The following is a 19,913-nucleotide window of genomic DNA, read 5'->3' as shown; positions in this document are numbered from 1 at the left end:
CGAGACCTTTTCTAAAAGTTATTTTGCCTCAGACACGTTTGAGTCCCTGGTGGTATTTTCCTCACGACGTCCGTTGGGTGGGACACAATATAGTGTAATTTAGAGTAATTTGCCTCAAAATACGAATTGGATAAGCCCACGTGCTTTCAGGCCGTGCTGCCCATCCAATGAAGTCATGATTCTGGTGTAGTTTCTTGGGAGAAAGAAAGCCGAGTTGCCACTTTTACGAGCTTCGCTGCCTTAAATATCACGTTACTGAGTTGGAAAGACAACGCAATCCTTCCCCAGCCTGTTTCAAGTGGGCACCGGGCCAATGGACAGAGTCCAAAAGCAGACACATCCGCCCGACCTCTCCGCTCCATTTACAGGCTGATGACAGCCCTTTCACATACTATGTTACACAAACACACACTCACTCAGCACACAAGCAAGGTTTTTGTTTAAGTAGCTGGCCCTTATAACTTTCTCAGGAGAAAAAAAAACTAGTTTGGGTGCAGGGAACACAGGTAGGAAGCTTCTGGAAGAAACAGTTTACAGTGATAACTTCTTCTAACAAATCTCTGGAACAGGCTCAGCGGCTGCTCCATATATGGCCTCATTCTAGAGGTCGCCTTTAAATATGTCAGTAATATACACGCACGTGAATACTGTACGCACACAGTGCTAATCCCGCGATAGCTCTGCAATGAGAGGCATGTGGAGCAGAATGCTGCCTTTGCATAGCCACCCCGCCAGCTCTCGGCAACAGACAGGGGTGGGCTGGTTATTATTCTAGCCACGCTTTGCAGCTTCCGACGATGATAGACAAGCAGCGGCATTGTGCAGCAAGCCGAAAGTTGCATACTCCCGTGTAAAAAGATGCGGCAAGACAGAGACGTGATCATAAGGAGCAAATAATTTGCAAAAATCAACCAAAGACACTTTCAGCAATGGCAGACAATATATAAACAAGCTCTTGGCATTGCTGTGGGGAGGAGAAATGCGACACGGCCTGGCGGCCGTGAAAAGTGCATATTGAAAGCCTTTGATGCAGCAGGGGGCGAAGAGGATCCCTTTCAAGTGAAGCTGCTGGCGGCACCACGCTGGGGAAGCAACAGATGGCTGGCTTTCATGTGCACTCGCTTTTCAGGTCAATGCGCTTGCGCATTGAGCTTGCTTTTCACGGGCACAGCATCAAATCGCCGATGGTTAAGCTCTCGTTAAGCCCCAATATCTCTCGCAAGCTCAATGCGCACGTGCATTGACAGACTCGACCTAAAAATGTGCACACTGCTTATGTAATCACATTTCCCCAGAGTTTAAATAGCCCAAAATTGACCCGACGGTATCAGAGCGCTTTACATGAGCACCAGTTGCTTATAGACGGACACATTCTTTTTTTTTTGTTAAGCACAGGGAGATTAATTGATTTGCCCAGAGTCACATGAGTGTTGAGCGTCCCTGCCGAGACTCGAACCCTGTTCCCCAGAGTCTAGGTCGGCCGCTCTAGCTGAAAAGCCACATCCTCATTAGTTCTTGGTTGTTAGACTCTTGGGCTTTCAGAGGGAACGAGTGGCTACCCCAAGCTCCTCAGCAGGGAAACCCCCAAAAATCCAACATTGAGCCCTTAAAAACACTCTTCCAGCCATCTAAATAATCAAAGTTTCAGTCTTTGATGGTACTGCAGCAACTCCACATACACACATCTCTGCGGTTGAAGTTGGACCTTTTTACTGTATCTAAAGATTCGATTTTGTGAGTAGACTTAATTTGGCTCACCCTAACTTTGTGGAATAGCGGTTGATTTGAGATTGCACGGATTAATCTGATATTGTGTATATACACTTGGTGCTTACACTGTGATTTTGTTTCCAAACTGGTTGTATTTCCATGAAAAATCCCTGATGAGGTCAGAATTGACGAAACATGTGTCAGCTAGAATGGATGAGTAATAAAGAAGATTCTATAATATCTTCAGAGTCTGGGGATGACTGGAAAAGAAAAGTGCTTAAAGGCTCCCTATTGATCAGTTGATGGGAGAGTAGCCATAAACGGCCCCATGCTGAAAAGGAAGATTATTTCTAGTCAATTGATCTAAAGATGAATCTTCGTCCTCGTCTACTCTCTTTTTTAAGCACTGCTGTCCCAATTCCAAACCAGAACTACTGAATCTGCCATAACTCAGTTGTGAGGATTTTTTTGCTTGGGAAGAATGTCTAAGGTTTCTCCTTAGTCACATATCGTCCCTAAAAATAGGAGGTTGGACGGTCCCAGAATCTTAGTGAATGTATTATGTCCAATGGAGGTTCTCTAAATAAAGGAACGGCCACAAGACAAATCCCTGAGAAATTTGCATGTCCTCATACTATATCCTGGGGCTTAATTTTTCACATTTGAGGTACATTAAAGAGGATGAAGTCCGAAACCCATTGGGTGTATCGGAGGGGAAATTGAGGAGCACAGTTGAACTTTGGCACAGGGAACTGCTGTGTGGGGGCTTCCAGAGTTCTCCAGGATAAATCCTTTATCAAGAAACTCGATCAAAAAGATTGTTGGATGTTTATAATAACTTAAGGGTCAAACTCCTTGTTGGCTGTACAAGGCTGTACGAAATTGAATTATTAGTTGAGAAGGTGGTGCGTCTTTCACAAGTAAAAACTCCTCAATTAAATTTTACTGAGATCCAATTACCCTTTTGTAGCACTTGACTCAGAGTAGCCAAGCAGAGCAGTCCAAGGCCTATTCAGGGTGGTGGTGTGGACTAGTAAATTCAGCTTGCTGATATGCTACAACAGCACCCAATCAGTGCTTTTTCTTTCATAAAGGAAAAGTATCTTCTTTCTTCTTTCTTCCTTTCTTCCTTTCTTCCTTTCTTTCTTTCTTTCTTTCTTTCTTTCTTTCTTTCTTTCTTTCTTTCTTTCTTTCTTTCTTTCTTTCTTTCTTTCTTTCTTTCTTTCTTTCTTTCTTTCTTTCTTTCTTTCTTTCTTTCTTTTCCCCGCAGTATATGTAGATGAGACTACCTTTGGTGATACCCTCCTATCACCATACACCTCTAGTGGGGTCCTGCCCCTTATAACAATAAAACCCCAAATATACTAGATGCAACATCACAATATTAGAGGGTATCATTATCAATAAGGCAGGCTTACTAGCATAGTCAGGGTGCCGCAACATAAGTAAAAGCAGCCACATGGGTGCACGCCAACTGGAGGGATTTCCACTACGAGGGAACCCTTACAGGTCATGGACTTGTCATCTTCCCTACTACAACATATACTCAACCTGTACTCCTACGCCTATATTTGTAAGCTATCATACTCAGTGCTGTGCTTTTTATATCTTAAGTAAGTGGAATCCCATTTACATTGAAATATTGTTTCAGGAACGCCGTATATCTATCATACTAGCCAGGAACAATTTAGCAAGTTACCAGGACTTCACAATTTTAATATGGCGTATTATCCGGATTGTATTGCATAATGAGCTGACAACATTATCAGCCCTGAAGAAGGCACGTGTGTTACAACACACAACGAAACACGTGTTGGCTGTAATTATTTGATTGTACCACTGCATCAAGCTGGGTCTTGGAAATATTATCTGACTGAATTTCCGACACTGGATACCTGAATAAAGAATTGGAACTTGGACTAATATGCAAAGACTTTCTCATTTATATTGGATTAAATATTACTCTATTGAGTGCTCGGGGAGATCCTTTGTTTCTGCTGTGGGGATTTATGTGGTTCAATTGGTAGCCAACCCCTCTCCCCTTGGAGCATCAACCTATACTAATTTTGTATTTTCACACTGCCCTACACAATTGTTGAGCGCCTGGTCCCTTGGTTTCTTGCCTGGTTATCAATCAGTATATTCCATCTATCTTTGCAGCCTTTAAGATTACCCCTGTGCAAAGCACTCTGATAGCCCTTGCTGTTGCCTTCTTTTTTGTATTCTAGATTATCCAACATTTGGTGAAAGTGATCCTTGCCATCAGAAGGCATAGTAATGATGTGACTTCGTCCGTAAGGGTGACAATTTGAAATTTGTAGCCAAGAGCACCAACTAAAAGTAATCTAGTCCTGTGACTGTCGAATCACTTTATCAGCCAGTCCAAAGAACGCCTTGTAGTAATGGTAGGAATTTGTTTACCCTAATTTGAGAAAGGCATTTGCCTTCTTTTTACGCTCTACATTGTACTGAGTGTATAAATCTCTACCACAAAAGCGGTTTTGATTCAGTCAGTAAAAGGGCCAGGAACCCACAGGTTGGAAATTGGAAAGAGCCTCTGGATTCTGCTGTAAAGTACACCCCATAAGAGTAACTTCATCTAAGGGATTTAATATTATTTTCACGTGACATGGTTAAGCTGTTTGTTAATGAAAGGGAGTTGTTAATGCATTCCTTAATTCTGCTGTCAGTCCGTCCTGCCCAAAAGCTTGGAATTGAAATCCTGGTCAACGAGGAGATACCATTTGCATAGTGTTACTTGTGAGGAATTCGTTTCTGGTCTGAAAGATACCACAGGCATTGAAACTATTATGACGCACAGAATTTTGGTGTGCATTTATTGTTTCCAACACCTTAATTTTCGATGAACGCAGAAACTTAACGTTTGAAATGTGTGCACTTGCACAATTAAAAAAAAAAAATATATATATATATATATATTCAACATTTAAAAACGTGTGTGTTGTGACGCAGGAATTGACTGTTTGTTTCTGTTTAGATCTAGCTACTTTCCTGCAGAAAATCTGATAGAATATAAATGGCCTCCTGATGAAACTGGAGAATATTACATGCTTCAGGAGCAAGTCAGTGAATATTTGGGTGTGACTTCCTTTAAACGGAAATATCCAGGTATGGTATGAAAACTTGAGCGTCATTACTGTTTTTACAAATTAGTTTACTATTTTTCATGGTTTTAATAGTTTTTGCTGCTGTACAGGATACAGAAAGCTTGGCGAATTGTTCTCATTACTATCACGTTGCACTGCCTCCTTTCCAAACCTGCCCATCACAATGTCTGCATTTTTAATTCAGTGCAATGTAAAACAATAAATTCCATTTGAGACCTAAACTGTCGTGACTGAGAACGGCTCTTTTGTTTCATATCTTTTTATGAAGAGGTTTAAAGGTACCAAAAATGCAACAGCTACTTAAAGGCAAAAAATAACAGTACATTTGGGGAAATTTCACCCCATAGCTGAAAACAATACGTAAAACACATTTCCTGTCCCTCTGCACTCACCAGACCCTTCGATACTGGAGTTTACAAGACTTTTCGTGCCTGAAATATGAAGAAAGAGTCGCACACTACCCCAGTGTAGTGTGGAAAGCATGAAAAAGTGTATTTTTGTGTGAAAATGTTATTTTGGAAACCAATTAAACGATACAAGGACATCTAGAGTATATTGATAGAAGTGCCCCGCCATTGATGGTATACAGTTTCATTGTATCCCTGATCCTCAAATGCCCTCCCACTCCAAGCTACCAAAAGGGAAACTAGAGCGATGCCCAGGTTCACGTGAGCCTGTAATGCACAGATTGGAAAACAGCATATACAACTCCCACACACACACACCTCTATCCCTCTCACTCACCTGCAGAATTGGTAATCATCATTGGATGTGTTCCAACCTTCCACTTCTTAAAGCAGCAGAAGAGAATGCTTCCTTTGTCTTTGCTCATCTTTGCGTTTCTATTTTGATTAAGCTTATGGTAAGATAGCTATGTGATGAAGCCACAGAGAGCCAAAAGGTAACGCTGGGGTTCAGAGTGAGGAACAAAATCAGCAGAAAAGGAGGTTGTGTTACAACCGCACAGTGTACACATCACTGTCCACAGTTAAGCATTACTCCTCCGGAATACTGTGTTTATATCTCCGTGTTTCACCCGAAGTATTGATGGTCTTTTTAGAGTCCATTTCTAGCGTATTGTATCTTACTCTAGAGACTCATCTGACATTTTATGTCCTTCCCAGAGGACCATTTGAGCTTGTAAGCCCCATCTCGAATATTATTTCAAATCTAAACGCCTCACCTGTGGTAGTTCCATCTTTCAAAGCCTCCTCATGCGTATTATCCTCCAACTTAAAAGTGACAGCTTTGATTTATTTTGTACCATTTTGTGTCCAGTTTTTGTGCCAGCTCTCTCCAACTATGTCCAACACAGCTGTGAAAATGTTATCAGGAGTATTGTCGAGTGAAATGCTTGAAGCAATATCTGGAGTATTGTCAATTTGCTGATGTCTCACCTGTAATGCAAGTACTTTCAAAAGCCATCTCTAAAGTATTTTGCTTATTTCTGGTGACCGTTATCTGTATTATTGTTTAGTAGTGGGTGTTATCTGAGGCGCATTCTCGAGTGTTATGTAGTTTTCGATGCAGTGTTGTTTGCAGCCCTCATTTGGCGTGTGGTACTAAGTTAAGAAAATTTCATGTTGAATATAGCCCAGTTCTGGAGGCCACATCTCTTAAATTGTTTCAAGTGCTGAGGTTTGACCTGAAGTGTTGCTTCTTTGTCTGGACGCCTCATTGTAATTACTCTTATCTACTTGTGGAAGCTCCCTCTTTTGTATTTAGTATAGATAGCCCATTAACTCTCATCATCCAATGTCTTAAAGGGAAAATGATTAATATACAGAGCTGAGCCAAATAGATGATCACTTTTGTGAAAATTATCAGAATTAGGCGTGTGGAGCTGCTAATTCTTTCCCCCTGTGAATGAGGTTCTGTTTTCCACCTGGCACCATGGATCATTGGTGCTTTCTTTTCAGAGAAGTTTCGAGTCTTCCTTGGTCCTGGCACCAGAGTAGATACTGGTGGAGGAAGTGTGTATTTTCACTTTGCTAGTGGCTCCGCTGCCTGCGTCAAAGTTGTCAATGTCTCATGAGACAGGGCCAGTTACAAAAAGGCAATTGAACTCTTGATCTCCTGGGAGTAGTTTCTGGCACACAAGATGGTGGAGTGACGAAAATCGGCAAAATAGCTCGAAGAATAGCATTCATTTAGTTAGACAAAGAACCAGATGTCAGACTTGCCAGCAGGATTTTTCTGTTACGTAGAAATCTACTGTGAAGATGAGTTATCTTTCATCCTTGTGTGCTGATTGTAAGAGGATGAGAACAAGTGATGCTGTTTTTGGTGCGTCTTGATGCTAGGACCCAGGCGGACTCAAACCTTCTCTGAAAAGAAAGCAGCAGTGATCCATGGTGCCATGCAGAAAACCGTATCTCCTTTACAGAATAGTTCCACGAACTGGACCAAATTGACCTACTGAATGGGTATCTGGGCTATTAATCCCTGAAAGATGCACCATTAATTGTGCCTTCTCTTCAAGGTTGTACAGTGCATGAGATGGCAAAGCTTGCATGAAACCGAATCACGCCATATCCCATGGAGGTGTGTACATTTTTCTGAAGCAAGAACTGCAATTCCCCAAAAAAACCAATTTTTTTATTATAAAGAAAAAAAAGTATTAAAAAAACTTTAGAAACCATTGAAGAAAAGGCCAAAAATGGGTCGCTGTTTCAGATATCATTTTGAGGAGGGTACGGAGAAAAGAAACTGAAGTTATCAGTACGTGAACCTCCGGTGATACTGATGTCACATCTGTTGCCCATGTGGTGCTGCATGTGATAAAGTCTTATGCTCAGCTATTCAATCATTTTCTTGATTCAGATGACTTTGTGCTCATGAGAGCTCATTTCCGATATTGTCACCAATGGTGAAGTCCACTTCTGGATCAGTCCGGGTTGGCCGTGGACTTTATAAAATAGAGATTAATTCAGTATTAACAAACACACCTGGATTCTGTGCCCTGTTCAGGATGTCACTTTTGGTTTATTTTTATATCTGGAGGAGACTTCAGGCTTATTTTGCCCAGTTTTGAAGGCAATTGCTTTTATGTTGTGTAGAGATTAAAGCTAAAGTACTGTTGGAAAGTATATGTGAGAGAGTAGTTATGTGGATTTGCTTGTGGTCGAGTTGATGTTTGTTTGAGTTCGAATAACTGTTAAAGTCTTCGGATAGATTGATAAGTGAATTAGTGGACTTTTAAGTAGGTGTACTTGAGCTTGTGTGCCAAACGATTGTGCTTGACATTCCTCACATACATTTTGTGTGTTTTTGCCCAAAGTAAATAAGTAAATTACGTGGGTTAGATAGAAGTGCACATTTTGCTCTCAATCACTATGGAGAGTGAGCTTGAATGCTGTCTAGGGGGAGTCAGATGTCTTTTCTTTGTGTATACACACTATATAGTAGGACTGGTAATGCGTTGCTTGGTGCATGAGAAATCCAAACACCAATTTCAGGTTTTCACTTTCTTGCGATAGTGTTTGGTAATTAAGGTGTTATAATCAGCAGACCATGTGCGCCTTCTAATTTTGGGAAACGGATAAGCAGCTTGGAGTGAAAGGCATAGGTTGACTTGGTGTAGACTCCAGGAACTTATATCACAGTGAAGTATCAGATTGTCTACATTTAAATGTGCAAAGTATATTGAGTATTGTGAATGTGTCCTGTGACCTACTTGATCAAATAAAGCTACCCTACACTTTAGATATCTGTGTTCTTAGTATTCTTGTTTGAGATGCAGTGACACACTGTGCTTTTTTATGTACTTTGTCTTTTGTCTTTTTTTACAAAGATTTAGAGCGACGAGATCTCTCCCACAAGGAGAAGCTCTACCTGAGAGAAATGAACGTCATCACAGAAACGCAGTGTACTTTAGGTAAAACAAGTTTTAATTGTCAAACCTTCTTTTCCTGCCATGTTTCTAAAATGCCTCTTTTAAAAACATTAATACAAAAAAGTATGTAAAAAGCATCAAATTCATCATTTTGTAATGCAGGCAGTTTTACACGAAACACGCACGTTTTCTAATATGGGATGATCAGTTTCCTTTTATGGGTAACTACTGTTTTTATTCTTAACTCCTGACTTACCTCAGATAATACTAGGTTTAAAAGCTGCTCCCAAAGTTTCTGAAGAGGTCTCTTCCATCTGATTGTAAAATGTCTTGTCCTATAGCCATTATTCACAAGTAGGAGATTGGTCTTTCCTAAAATAGATCATTTTTTGGCAGCCAGTGTAGAATTTCATACAGATTTCCTCGCAAAGTGCTTTGTCAATTAACGCGGATTGTAAACCTAGTCCTGGTTATAATGTCTCCGTAGAACCACCTGATGTATCTGCACATTTGGCATCTTTAGAAATGGTCGGACAAAATAGTTTAGCTCTTGGGTTAACCAAAAATACAGGAATTGCCTCCAGTGGTCTCCCCTGCTTGTTGAGCTCAACTCAGTTATGTTCATAAAAAGAATAATGGCAGGATATACATAACTTCACGAAGCTATGTAGTGAACCTTCGTTCCCACAGCATGCCCTTCTCAAATCGGTCTGCCTGGAATCACTTAATGGCCAATAGACCCTTTGTTATCCGTGTGCGTAAATCTTCGGAAAGGCCATTGGCGTTTTTATTCAACGTTCCTGCCTTGTACTTCACAGTGAAGTCCAGCCCTTGGAGGAAGGCTTACCTTTCATCGCCATCAGCCACTTAAGGATTTATTGTCCGTGTACTCTAACTTGAGTTTCAAGCATATCGTCCCTGAAGTACCTTGTAGACAATGATTGCAAATCATTTTTTTTCAATTGCAACAATTTCTGCTTCTTAGGGAGAGGCCTTTGGTAACAACCAAAGATCATAAAATGCTGCTGACCTTTCTCATTGGGTTAAGTTATATTTTATTCCATTATCTGAAGCATCCATTTGTAAATTGAAGTACTGATTGTGGGTGCTAAGTGCGGGTGCCTTGCTAAGTGCCTGCTTCCAGTTCACAGGTCTGCTGCCACCCCCCAGTGCAGATATTCTTCTTTGGCTATTTCTAGGAGTTCAAGTCGGTCAAGGATGGTCCCATAGTTGGTTACATTTTCTGCAATGCTTCTTGAGGCCCCAGAGCACTCATCTGTACCTGGGCTTCAGAGGCCTCCAAGCCCAGGACTACCAGTACTTTTGCGTCTAGATTTAGACTCGTTCAATTCCTTATCCTGTGCTCAAGGTTGGCTACAGGGAGCTAGCTAGTGTAGCATTTGGTGGCTTGAGCATACGTTTTTCCATTCAATAAAACGGCTAATACCTTTCTGAAGATTTCTGACACTCCTCATAAGTATTGTCAGTTCAGTTTGACAGAAGCCACTGGCCAGGTAAAAAGTACGTATCTACCTTGTTGTACACAACTTATCTACAAGCTCGTCAGCTTGACGAATGCGAGGGACATCTATGTTGGTTCTTGTACTGACATCCAGTAGTCAATGCATAAGTGCTGGTCCGTCAACACTTGATTGTTTACCAGAACTCAACGGGTTGGTCAGAGACCTCCGGATTCAGCACCTTGGATAGCTCTGCCACGATGCATTCTTGCGATACCAAAGGGGATGATGAATGGAGCGCTTGAGCAAATCAAACACTCACCCCCAGTCAACTGATCTGGGTTTAATCCATCATCATTCTTAAGCTCACTCCACCACCCCAGTTCAGACATGGCCATATGCAAATCAGTCTGACCTTGTGCCTCATGGGAACAGTCCAGCCCGAACTGCCAAGCCATGTCTTCCCTGGACCGGAAACAAGCATCCTGGGACAGGTTTCCGACTCATCAGCCAGGCTAGCTTGAATCCAGTGGCAAAGTGAGCAAGGGACCCACGTCTGGGCATACCCTGCCAACTTAGGCCGAACAAAGCGATACCAAAGGGGATGATGGACGGAGCGCTTGAGCAAATCAAACACTCACCCCCAGTCAACTGATCTGGGTTTAATCCATCATCATTCTTTAGCTCACTCCACCACCCCAGTTCAGACATGACCATATGCAAATTAGTCTGACCCTGTGCCTCATGGAATAGTCCAACCCGAACTGCCAAGCCATGTCTTCCCTGGACCGGAAACAAGCATCCTGGGACCGGTTTCTGGCTAATCAGCCGCCATCAGCCAAGCTAGCTTGAATCCATTGGCAAAGTGAGCAAGGGACCCACATCTAGGCATACCCTGCCAACTTAGGGCAAACAAAGCGATACATTCTTGAACATGAGCTGACACACTGTATGGATTGCTCCTAGAGTTTCCCTCTGTCATGCCACAGACTATTTATTCCAGGGGGGTCAGTATGAAGAAGTGGGCAAATTGAGCCATCACTGCCTTAAACCCTTCCAAAAATGTCACATGTTAGCCCTGGGTACGATCGAGTGCTGCTGCAGCATCTAAAGATGAAAATTGGGTGTGGAGAGCCAAACGTGAACAGGGGCTATCCCTCATCTGAAACCATCACTGTGAGAAGGTCAGACCTAGAGACTGCAACAATCTTTGACTGAGTGCTGGCACACGGCTGCCTTGGGAGACGGCTGCCACAGCAAATCTCTTGCCAACATGAAGATGCTCCTTCCTACCTTCTGTTTGTGCTGTCCAGAAAAGCCACCGCTGGGACCCTGCAGCAAGTAGACCACCCTTCGCAAGGGGAGGGTATATCTATATCCACCCGCCCAAACAGGACTGCTGACAACATTATTCAGGTAAAGCACATGACTAAAACTGCTCTTAGGGCCGACAGACGCAAAGGCATGTGAAGGTGCACCAGGTCTACTGAGTCTGTTGAATTAAAACTAAGAACAAATAAACTATTGAACTGGGCTGTATATTGAAAACAGTAAGAACATTTGAGAGAACTGTATCTGAGCCCAATTCTGCCTAACTCTTGGATGGTTGGGAACAGTGTAAGTAGGAACCTTGACTCTAATTGGGAGAAATCTGGAAGGAAAAAGAGGAACAGATAACAGGAACAGAAATTACAATAAATACTTCCTCTTTAATATGTGCCAAGGACAAGCGTTGATGTCATTTCCACCTATGTAATTTATAAGGTCATCATCAGAACAAGCAAAGCATTTTCAGCAACAAATCGATGTAGTTTGTATGGTCTGAATGAGACATACTTGGATGTAATCAAATCAAGGACCCTGCATGAATTATCCTACGAGACAGAAAATGTGGCCAAGAAACTTGAAGAGCACATGTACAATTCACAGTTCTCTCATAGGTACCGATGCAACTTTAAAACCGGGCCACTCAAGATTTAAAATACATGAAGCATAAACACTGCATGATGAATCAAGCAAGCTTTCACGTCACTCTGTCAATGCGGTCATATGCTTCTTCCCCCAACCTGTAGTGCACCAGGAGGCTCAATTGTAGAGTAGCGGAGAAGCGGGCGTAGCCTCTGACTACCTCTCAGCAATCCAGCTGTGTGGATCTTACTAGAGGTAACAGGAGGAGTTGTAACTAAACCTTTCGGGCTTGGAGTGCCACATAAATTATGTAAAAATTGAAGCGGGGGAACCCTGAGTACTTTCCAAGTTTAGGTGGAGAGCAGCTCCTTTATATGGAGCACCCTACAACACCATTGACACTCTGAATATGCTACCTCAAACACATAGTAATTTATTCACCACCTTTAAATTACTATAGCTTTATTTATTCTTTATCTACAAACCAAACTTAAACTACACAAAAATGAACAATTATAAACTTATACCTTAAATATATAATTTATGCAACCGCTTCAAATTATTTTAACTCGCTCACCTTCATACACACTGTATTCAACTCAATAGCCACATTACATTAACTATAACTTTCCACACTACCATGCACTCTGTTCTCACAAATGATGTTATGTGCAATGTCATAAGTGTTTTTGTAAATATTATTATTTAACTGCTGTAAGTGATACATAAAAGGGTATAAGTAGTGTATGGAGAAGGCACAAGTTTATTGGAAAGACTAAATAAAATGCTCTAATAATAACAAAGGTTTATTTAACCTTTGGCATTTTCATTGAATTTTTATTTTTTACTAAATGTTTCGAATCGTAGATTTAATGGTCGAGTGTAGTGTCATTTGGTGGAGTGTGGTACAGTAGAGTCAGGTAGAATGTTGTGTGGAGTAGAGTGTAGTGTTAGAGTGTGGTACAGTGGAGTGGCGTACGGTGGGTTGTTGTAGAGTGGAGTGGCATAGCATATACTGGACTAAAGGGTCAGAGAGCAGTGGCGTGTTGTATAGTACAGTGCTGTGGAGTGCACTAGAGTTGACAAACTTAGTGAAGAGTAGAGTAAACTGTCAGAAATTGGAGTTGCGTCATATACACTATAGTGGAGTGGTATGTCAAAGACTGTTGGAAAGTGTTTTAGAGTGTTGAACAGAGTGTACAGGCATAGAGTGGAGTACTGTGTGGAATAGTGGTAGAAAGTATAGTAGAGTCTTGTATGGTAGAGTTGCTTAGTGTGGAGAGGAATTTGGTAAAACGGGTTAGTGTAAAGTGGAGTGTTTTATAGTGCTGTAGAGTGGACTAAATTGTGGTGGGGTGGCATAGAGTGGAATAACGTACAGTGGAGTGGCATATAGTGCTATACACTGGAGTGGCATAGCGTGTAATGGTGTACAGTGAAATAGTGTGGAGTGGTGCACAGTGGAGTGAGGTAAACTGCAGTTACGTACAGTGTAATTGTGTGGAGTCGCATACAGTGGAGTAGCATACAGTGGAATCGCATACTCTAGAGTGGGGTGGAATGATGTAGAGTGGAGTGTTATAGACTGCATTAAGGTACAGCAGTGGAGTGGCATAGAGGGGACTTGCTTACAGTAAAGGAGCATATAGAGTGGAGGGGCTTACAGTGTAGTGGCAAAGACTAGAGTGTTGTAGAATGGAGCGGTGTAGAGTGTACTAGCATGGAGTGCTGTGGCGTACAATGGGTTAGCGCATAGTCGAGTGACAAAGTGTAATAGGTTGGAGTGTAGTGTGGTACTTGAAACAGATTTATCGTGAGAGTGAATGGATGTAGTTGTAATATGGCAGGAATATAGATTGAGGTGTAAATGATCATTTTAGGTAGTAGGTGTAAATAGTATAAGTGTGTTAAAGTTATGAGTGTACAATTCGTTTTGCAGCGTGAATCTTTCTGGATTCACTATGCTGTGCATATTCCGCTATCTGGAGGTTGGGTCCGGAATCGTAGTCTTTTTTTTTTTTCGTAGCCCAGGTGGGCGTCGACGTCCCACCATTTGGTGTACCTTCGTTGACATCGGCATGCTTCCGGCGGAAGCTCCCACCCTTGGGCGCCATCTTCAGATTCTTTTTTCCGCCGTTGGGTCTGGATCGTCGCGTGAAGCTCCAGAAGTTTTGGAAGAGAAAAGGAGAAAATACAGCATTTTTTCGACAGAAAAGACCTGAGAAGATTAGGAGAAGACCATCCGAGAGGAGACGACGAAGAAGGGGAAGAACCTCGAGAACTTCGACGCCCTTCGGAGAATCTGCACACAGGGGCCCCCTGAGCGCAGGGATGTACAACACACCGTTTAAATTCTGCAAAAACTGCCACCACAAGTTCGCGCAGAAGGACCAGCACCCGGTCTGCAACCTCTGCCTGCCGATCGACCACGAGAGCAAAGACTGCAACGCCTGCTCCGTCTTCAAACCGAAGACACTCCGGGTTCGAGAGAAGCAGAGGATAGCTCACTACACGATGCAGGGCAAAGGCCAGGCCCGACGCTTTACGAACTGGGCCTCCCCACCGACGACGAGGAGAACATCACCGAAAATCCAGATGACTTCACGGTCGCAGAGACCGATAAGAAAACGTCTGACAAGGTAGGAGAGTCTACGACCCCGAAAACCTCGACAGGGCCTTGAAAGCCTGATACAGACTCTCGAAAATCAGATTCCAGAGACTCGAAGGAAGCACCGGCGCCGAAAACTTCAATGACCGAAGCTGCATCCCCCGATAAAGGGCCCAGCGGATCCTTCGAGAAGGACTCCTGGGCTCCGAAGACCGGCAAAAAGCCAAGGTCGTCGAAGCAAGCCCACGAAAAACGGACTCCGACTTCGAAGGAGAAGGAGCCGAAAAAAGCTTTGACGCCGATGACGCCGTCGAAGAGAGCAGCCGAAACGCTCGACGACGAGCAGGCCGCACAGTTGGAGAGGAAGAAAAGAAGGCTCGAGGCCGAGATTGAAAACATCCTTCAGAGGGAGAAGGACTTCGAGGAAAAGATGAAAAGTTTCAGGATCCCCTCGAAGCCAGCGACGGCCGTAGCTGAGGTGCAGGAGCATGAGGAGTTTGGCGTCGAAGAGCCACCGAAAACTCCGGAGCCCTCGGAACACAAAGAGGAAGAGGACCTCTACTACACAGAGGGTGAGCAGCAGTCAAGCTACGGTTCAGGATCCTCGACGGCCCAAGACCTGAAATGGCAGGACATCGAGGCCGAAAACCCGGAGGAGCCTGTGGAGACATATCCCTCGAGTCCTTCGCTGCCAGATCACATTGGGGCATACAATGAGGTCGTCAGGAAGGCAGCAGCAGCTTATGGGTTAAGCTGGAAGAGGAGAAGCCTAAAGCAGACTTCCTGCTGGAAACATTGCTCCCCACGCAGACAAGAAGCCAGTTCTTGCCCATGCTGAAAAGTATCACGGATCAGGGGAAGGAAGCGTTCAAGGACCTGGCTACATGCAGATCAGTCACGCCGAGGACAGAGAAGAAATACAAATTCTCCTCCCAGGACCCTGCTTACATCAAGGGGTCCGTCACAGCAGATTCAATAATCGCTGCAACGGCCAAAAGAAGGGCCAACGTCCCAACAACATCTGGGCCACCACCCGACAAGGAAAGCAGGAGGATGGACCTGACGGGCAGAAAAATTTAGAGGAACGCCGCAATGCACTGGCTGATGGCTAACTCCAACGCCCTCCTGAACAGGCACCAATACCAACATTGGGATGAGATCGGCCAATTTCTCGAGCACCTCCCAGAGCAATACCTTCAGAGGGCAACGCACCTTGTGGAAGAAGGGAAAAGCATTGCTAACGCATTCCTGAAGACAGCCTTGGATGGGGCTGAAACATCCAGCAGACTGATGGCTATAGGCATCACAGAGAGAAGGCAAGCCTGCCTCAGGATCTCAGGCTTCAAAACTGAGGTTCAGAACAACATCATGAACACACCTTTCAATGGAGAAACACTGTTTGGAGCCCCAGTTGATGAGAAACTCGCCCAACTGAAGAAAGACAACGAGACGGCAAGGTCCATGGGGGCCCTGCAATTCAGGTGGATGAGAAGAGGCAATCCTACGCGGAGGCCGAATGGAAGGGGTGGAAACCAGCAAGGACAATCACACCAGGCGTTCCACCAGGGTCAACAGAGTGACAACCAAGGTCACCAGGGCCAGCAGAAGCAAAACTGGAACTATCAGAACAGGGGCCAGTCCTTTCGAGGAAAAGGAAACGGACGGGGCCATAGAAGGAGAGGCGGTGAACAACCCCCTCTAAGTGACTTCACACGGAAAAAGGTGCTCACCCACTCAAACCCTCCGGGGAGGAACACGGGTAAACAAAGAGGAGAGGGCTACATGGACAAGACACAAAACAACATGTAACACCAGTAGGAGGCAGGCTGAGATTTTTTCTCCAGGAGTGGAGAAAAATAACCACAGACAAGTGGATACTCAACATCATACAGTTCGGATACTGCATAAAGTTGGAAAAGAGACCACCAAACAGAAAGCCAAAGAAAAGAGAGCACTCGGGAAGAGAGCTGCAATTGCTCCAAGAGGAAGCTCAAGAACTCCTCCTCAAAGAGGCCATCGAACCGGTCCCATTCAAAGAACGGAACAGGGGAGTGTACTCAAACTACTTCCTGGTGCCAAAAGTGGACGAAAGCCTAAAACCAATCCTGGATCTACGGTTCCTAAACAAGTATGTAAAGACTCAAAAATTCAAGATGACGTCCCTATAAGAGGTCATCCCACAGATAAGGGCCGGGGATTTCTTGTCCACCGTAGACCTCAAAGATGCATACCTGTACATCCCCATGAACAGGCAGCACAAGCACATGCTGAGATTCACAGTAAACAAGGATCACTACCAATTCACAACCCTGGCATTCGGTCTAAAGTCCGCACCAAGATATTCACCAAATGCCTCGCAGCAGTGGCCGCACATCTGCGAAGAGAGGGGATACACGTGTACCCCTACCTCGACGACTGGCTCATAAAGGCAAGCTCTTACAGGACATGCAAGGTTCATGCAGAGCAGGTCACAAGAAAGCTAACATGCTTGGGATTCTCCATACACTGGGGCAAATGCTCGATGGAACCGGAGCAAGTGAAGATCTTCCTGGGAGCTCAAATCAACACCGTCCAATGCAGGGTGTACCCAGCGAAAAGAGGACACTCAGCCTACTGAGGGAGAAACGTCACTACCAGAAGGGGCGAGCTCTGACAGTGAGGACAGTGAGCAAGATCTTGGGAATGATGGCGTCATGCATACACCTGGTCCCCAATGGACGCCTACAAATGAGACCACTCCAAGAGTGGCTGCAACAGCAATGGTCACAAGCTACAGGCAGTTGGGAGGATCTAGTGGTTGTAACGCACAAGGTGCAGGAAGAAATGAAGTGGTGGATAACAATAGGGAAGCCTCTAACGCCACCGGACCTAACCGTGACCATCACCACAGACGCATCCTAGAAGGGATGGGGCGCCCACATGAACAGGCTCAGAGTGAGGGGTCTGTGGAGCCCAGCGGATGCAGTCAGACACATCAATTACCTGGAGCTGAAAGCCGTGTTGCTTGCCCTCAAGGCCTTTCAGAAACAACTGTACATCCAAAAGGTGCTGATACAAACAGACAACACCACAACAATGTTTTACATCAACAAGCAGGGGGGAACTCCATCATTCCCTCTGTCAAGCTTGTCACAGGAAATCTGGAGATGGGCAATACCACTCAAAATAGACCTGCTAGCCATACACCTGCCAGGGAAGGACAAAGTAGAAGCGGATTGGCTCAGCAGGCAGACTTCAGCATCCCACGAGTGGGAACTCAACATACAGGAAACAGAAAGACTATTCAGGAGGTGGGGCACTCCTACAATAGACCTGTTTGCAACACGCCAGAATGCAAAATGCCAGTACTTTGCATCCAGACAACCAGAGGCACTATCCCAGGGGAATGCCCTATGTTTAAGCTGGTCAAAAACATTTGCCTACGCTTTTCCCCCGATACCACTGATCCCCAGGGTTCTCAACAAATGCATGACGAGCAACATGACGCTCATCCTGGTGGCACCACAATGGGCCAGGCAGACCTGGTAGTCACAGATAATGGAGATGGCGCAGGGTCCACCCCACAAGTTCTCAAAAAGAAGAGACCTACTCTCCATGGAAAACTGAGAAGTTCTACACCCAGAGCTGGAGAGCCTCAGCCTCTCAGCTTGACTCCTGAGGACTTAGAGTTCGCACATCTAAAACTACCAGAGAGCACCCTGCGGGTGCTGCGGGAGGCAAGAAGGCCCAGCACATGCAAGTGCTATGGGGAAAAATGGAAAAGATTCACTCAATGGTGCTGTAAAAAAAAAACTACATAGAAAGCTGACCAGGGAATCAACGGTGCTAAGATACCTAACGCACCTAATAAAAGCTAAACTAAGCTCATCCTCACTGAGGGTACACCTGGCAGCGATTGTGGCATACTCAAGAGGAGAAACAGGGAGGAGGTTCTTTACATCTCAAGTAGTAAAAAGATTCCTGGAAGGGGCTAAGCGAATAGCTCCACCAAAAAGGATGCCGCCGCCGGCTTGGAACCTGAATGTCGTACTGACAGAGCTCATGAAAGCACCTTTCGAACCCATCCACAAGGCATCACTGCAAATGCTGACGATGAAAGCGGCCTTTCTGGTAGCAATCACCTCGCTACGCAGGGTGAGCGAACTACAGGCACTAACACTGCAGGAACCCTATATCCAGATACACAGTGACAGGGTCGTAATGAGAACAGACCCGCACTTCATGCCAAAGGTGGTGTCAAAGTTCCACATGAATCAGAGTATTCAAATTCCTAGCTTCTTCCAGAACCCCACGACAAGCGCTGAGAGGGCGCTCCACACTCTAGACGCAAGACGGCAGTGATGCACTACATTGAAAGGACGAAGGAACACAGGAAGACAAAACAGTTCTTCGTATCCTTCGCAAACAGTTACCTGGGTAGACCAGTGACTAAGAACACCATAGCTCGATGGATCGCACAAATGATACAATTCTGCCTCAAGCAAGGGGGCAGGAGCTAATAGGAGGGGCACAGGCCCACTCGACCAGGAAGAAAGGAGCAACAATTGCCTTTCTGGCCAACACACCAATTCAGGACACATGCCTGGCGGCAACATGGGCTTTAGTGCACACGTTCACTAAGCACTATTGCGTGGATGTGCAGATGAACAAGGAAGCACAAGTAGGACAAGGAGTGCTTTAACATATATTCAACAACCAACGCTCTTCTTCCACCCATCCGCCACAAAAGTAACGAAACAGCTACAAAATCTATGCACAGCATAGTGAATCCAGAAAGATTCAGGCTGCAAAACGAATAGTTTCTTACCTGTCGGTGTAGTTTTGCAGCTTGAAGATCTTTCTGGATTCACTAGCGAACCCATCCACCTCCGCCAGAAAGATGAGGCTGGAGAAGAAGGTGGAAACACATGGAATAGAAAGCAAGTTGAAGCTTACAAGATACGTGAAAAGAATTACGTTGGAGAAAGGTTTAACAAACAAAGCCATGGATTCACTACAAGGACACAAAAGAGAAAAAAAGAATCCGAAGATGGCGCCCAAGGGTGGGAGCTTCCGCTGGAAGCATGCCGACGTCACCGAAGGTACACCAAATGGTGGGGCGTCGACGCCCACCTGGGCTATGAAAAAAAAAAAAAGAGAGAAAAAAGGACTACGATTCCGGACCCAACCACCAGATAGCGGAATATGCACAGCATAGTGAATCCAGAAAGATCTTCAAGCTGCAAAACTACACCGACAGGTAAGAAACTATTTGTTATATATTG

General features: G+C 44.4%; 1 protein-coding gene across 2 annotated transcripts in view; it reads left to right on the top strand.

The window, feature by feature from the left end:
* The window catches only part of PHF10 (PHD finger protein 10), a 678,055-nt gene that overhangs the window by 76,692 nt on the left and 581,450 nt on the right, over positions 1 to 19,913 (top strand). For both annotated transcript variants that reach the window (XM_086927105.1, XM_086927104.1), the window contains exons 2-3: positions 4,709 to 4,839; positions 8,632 to 8,715. In XM_086927105.1, coding sequence (XP_086783231.1) covers positions 4,709 to 4,839; positions 8,632 to 8,715 — 215 coding nt within the window. The remainder of the gene's footprint in view (positions 1 to 4,708; positions 4,840 to 8,631; positions 8,716 to 19,913) is intronic.

This window comes from Lissotriton vulgaris, chromosome 6, assembly GCF_964263255.1.
Source record: "Lissotriton vulgaris chromosome 6, aLisVul1.2, whole genome shotgun sequence".
NCBI lineage: Eukaryota > Metazoa > Chordata > Amphibia > Caudata > Salamandridae > Lissotriton > Lissotriton vulgaris.
Note: the sequence above shows the minus strand (reverse complement) of the source record. Positions and strands in the feature narration are given on the sequence as shown.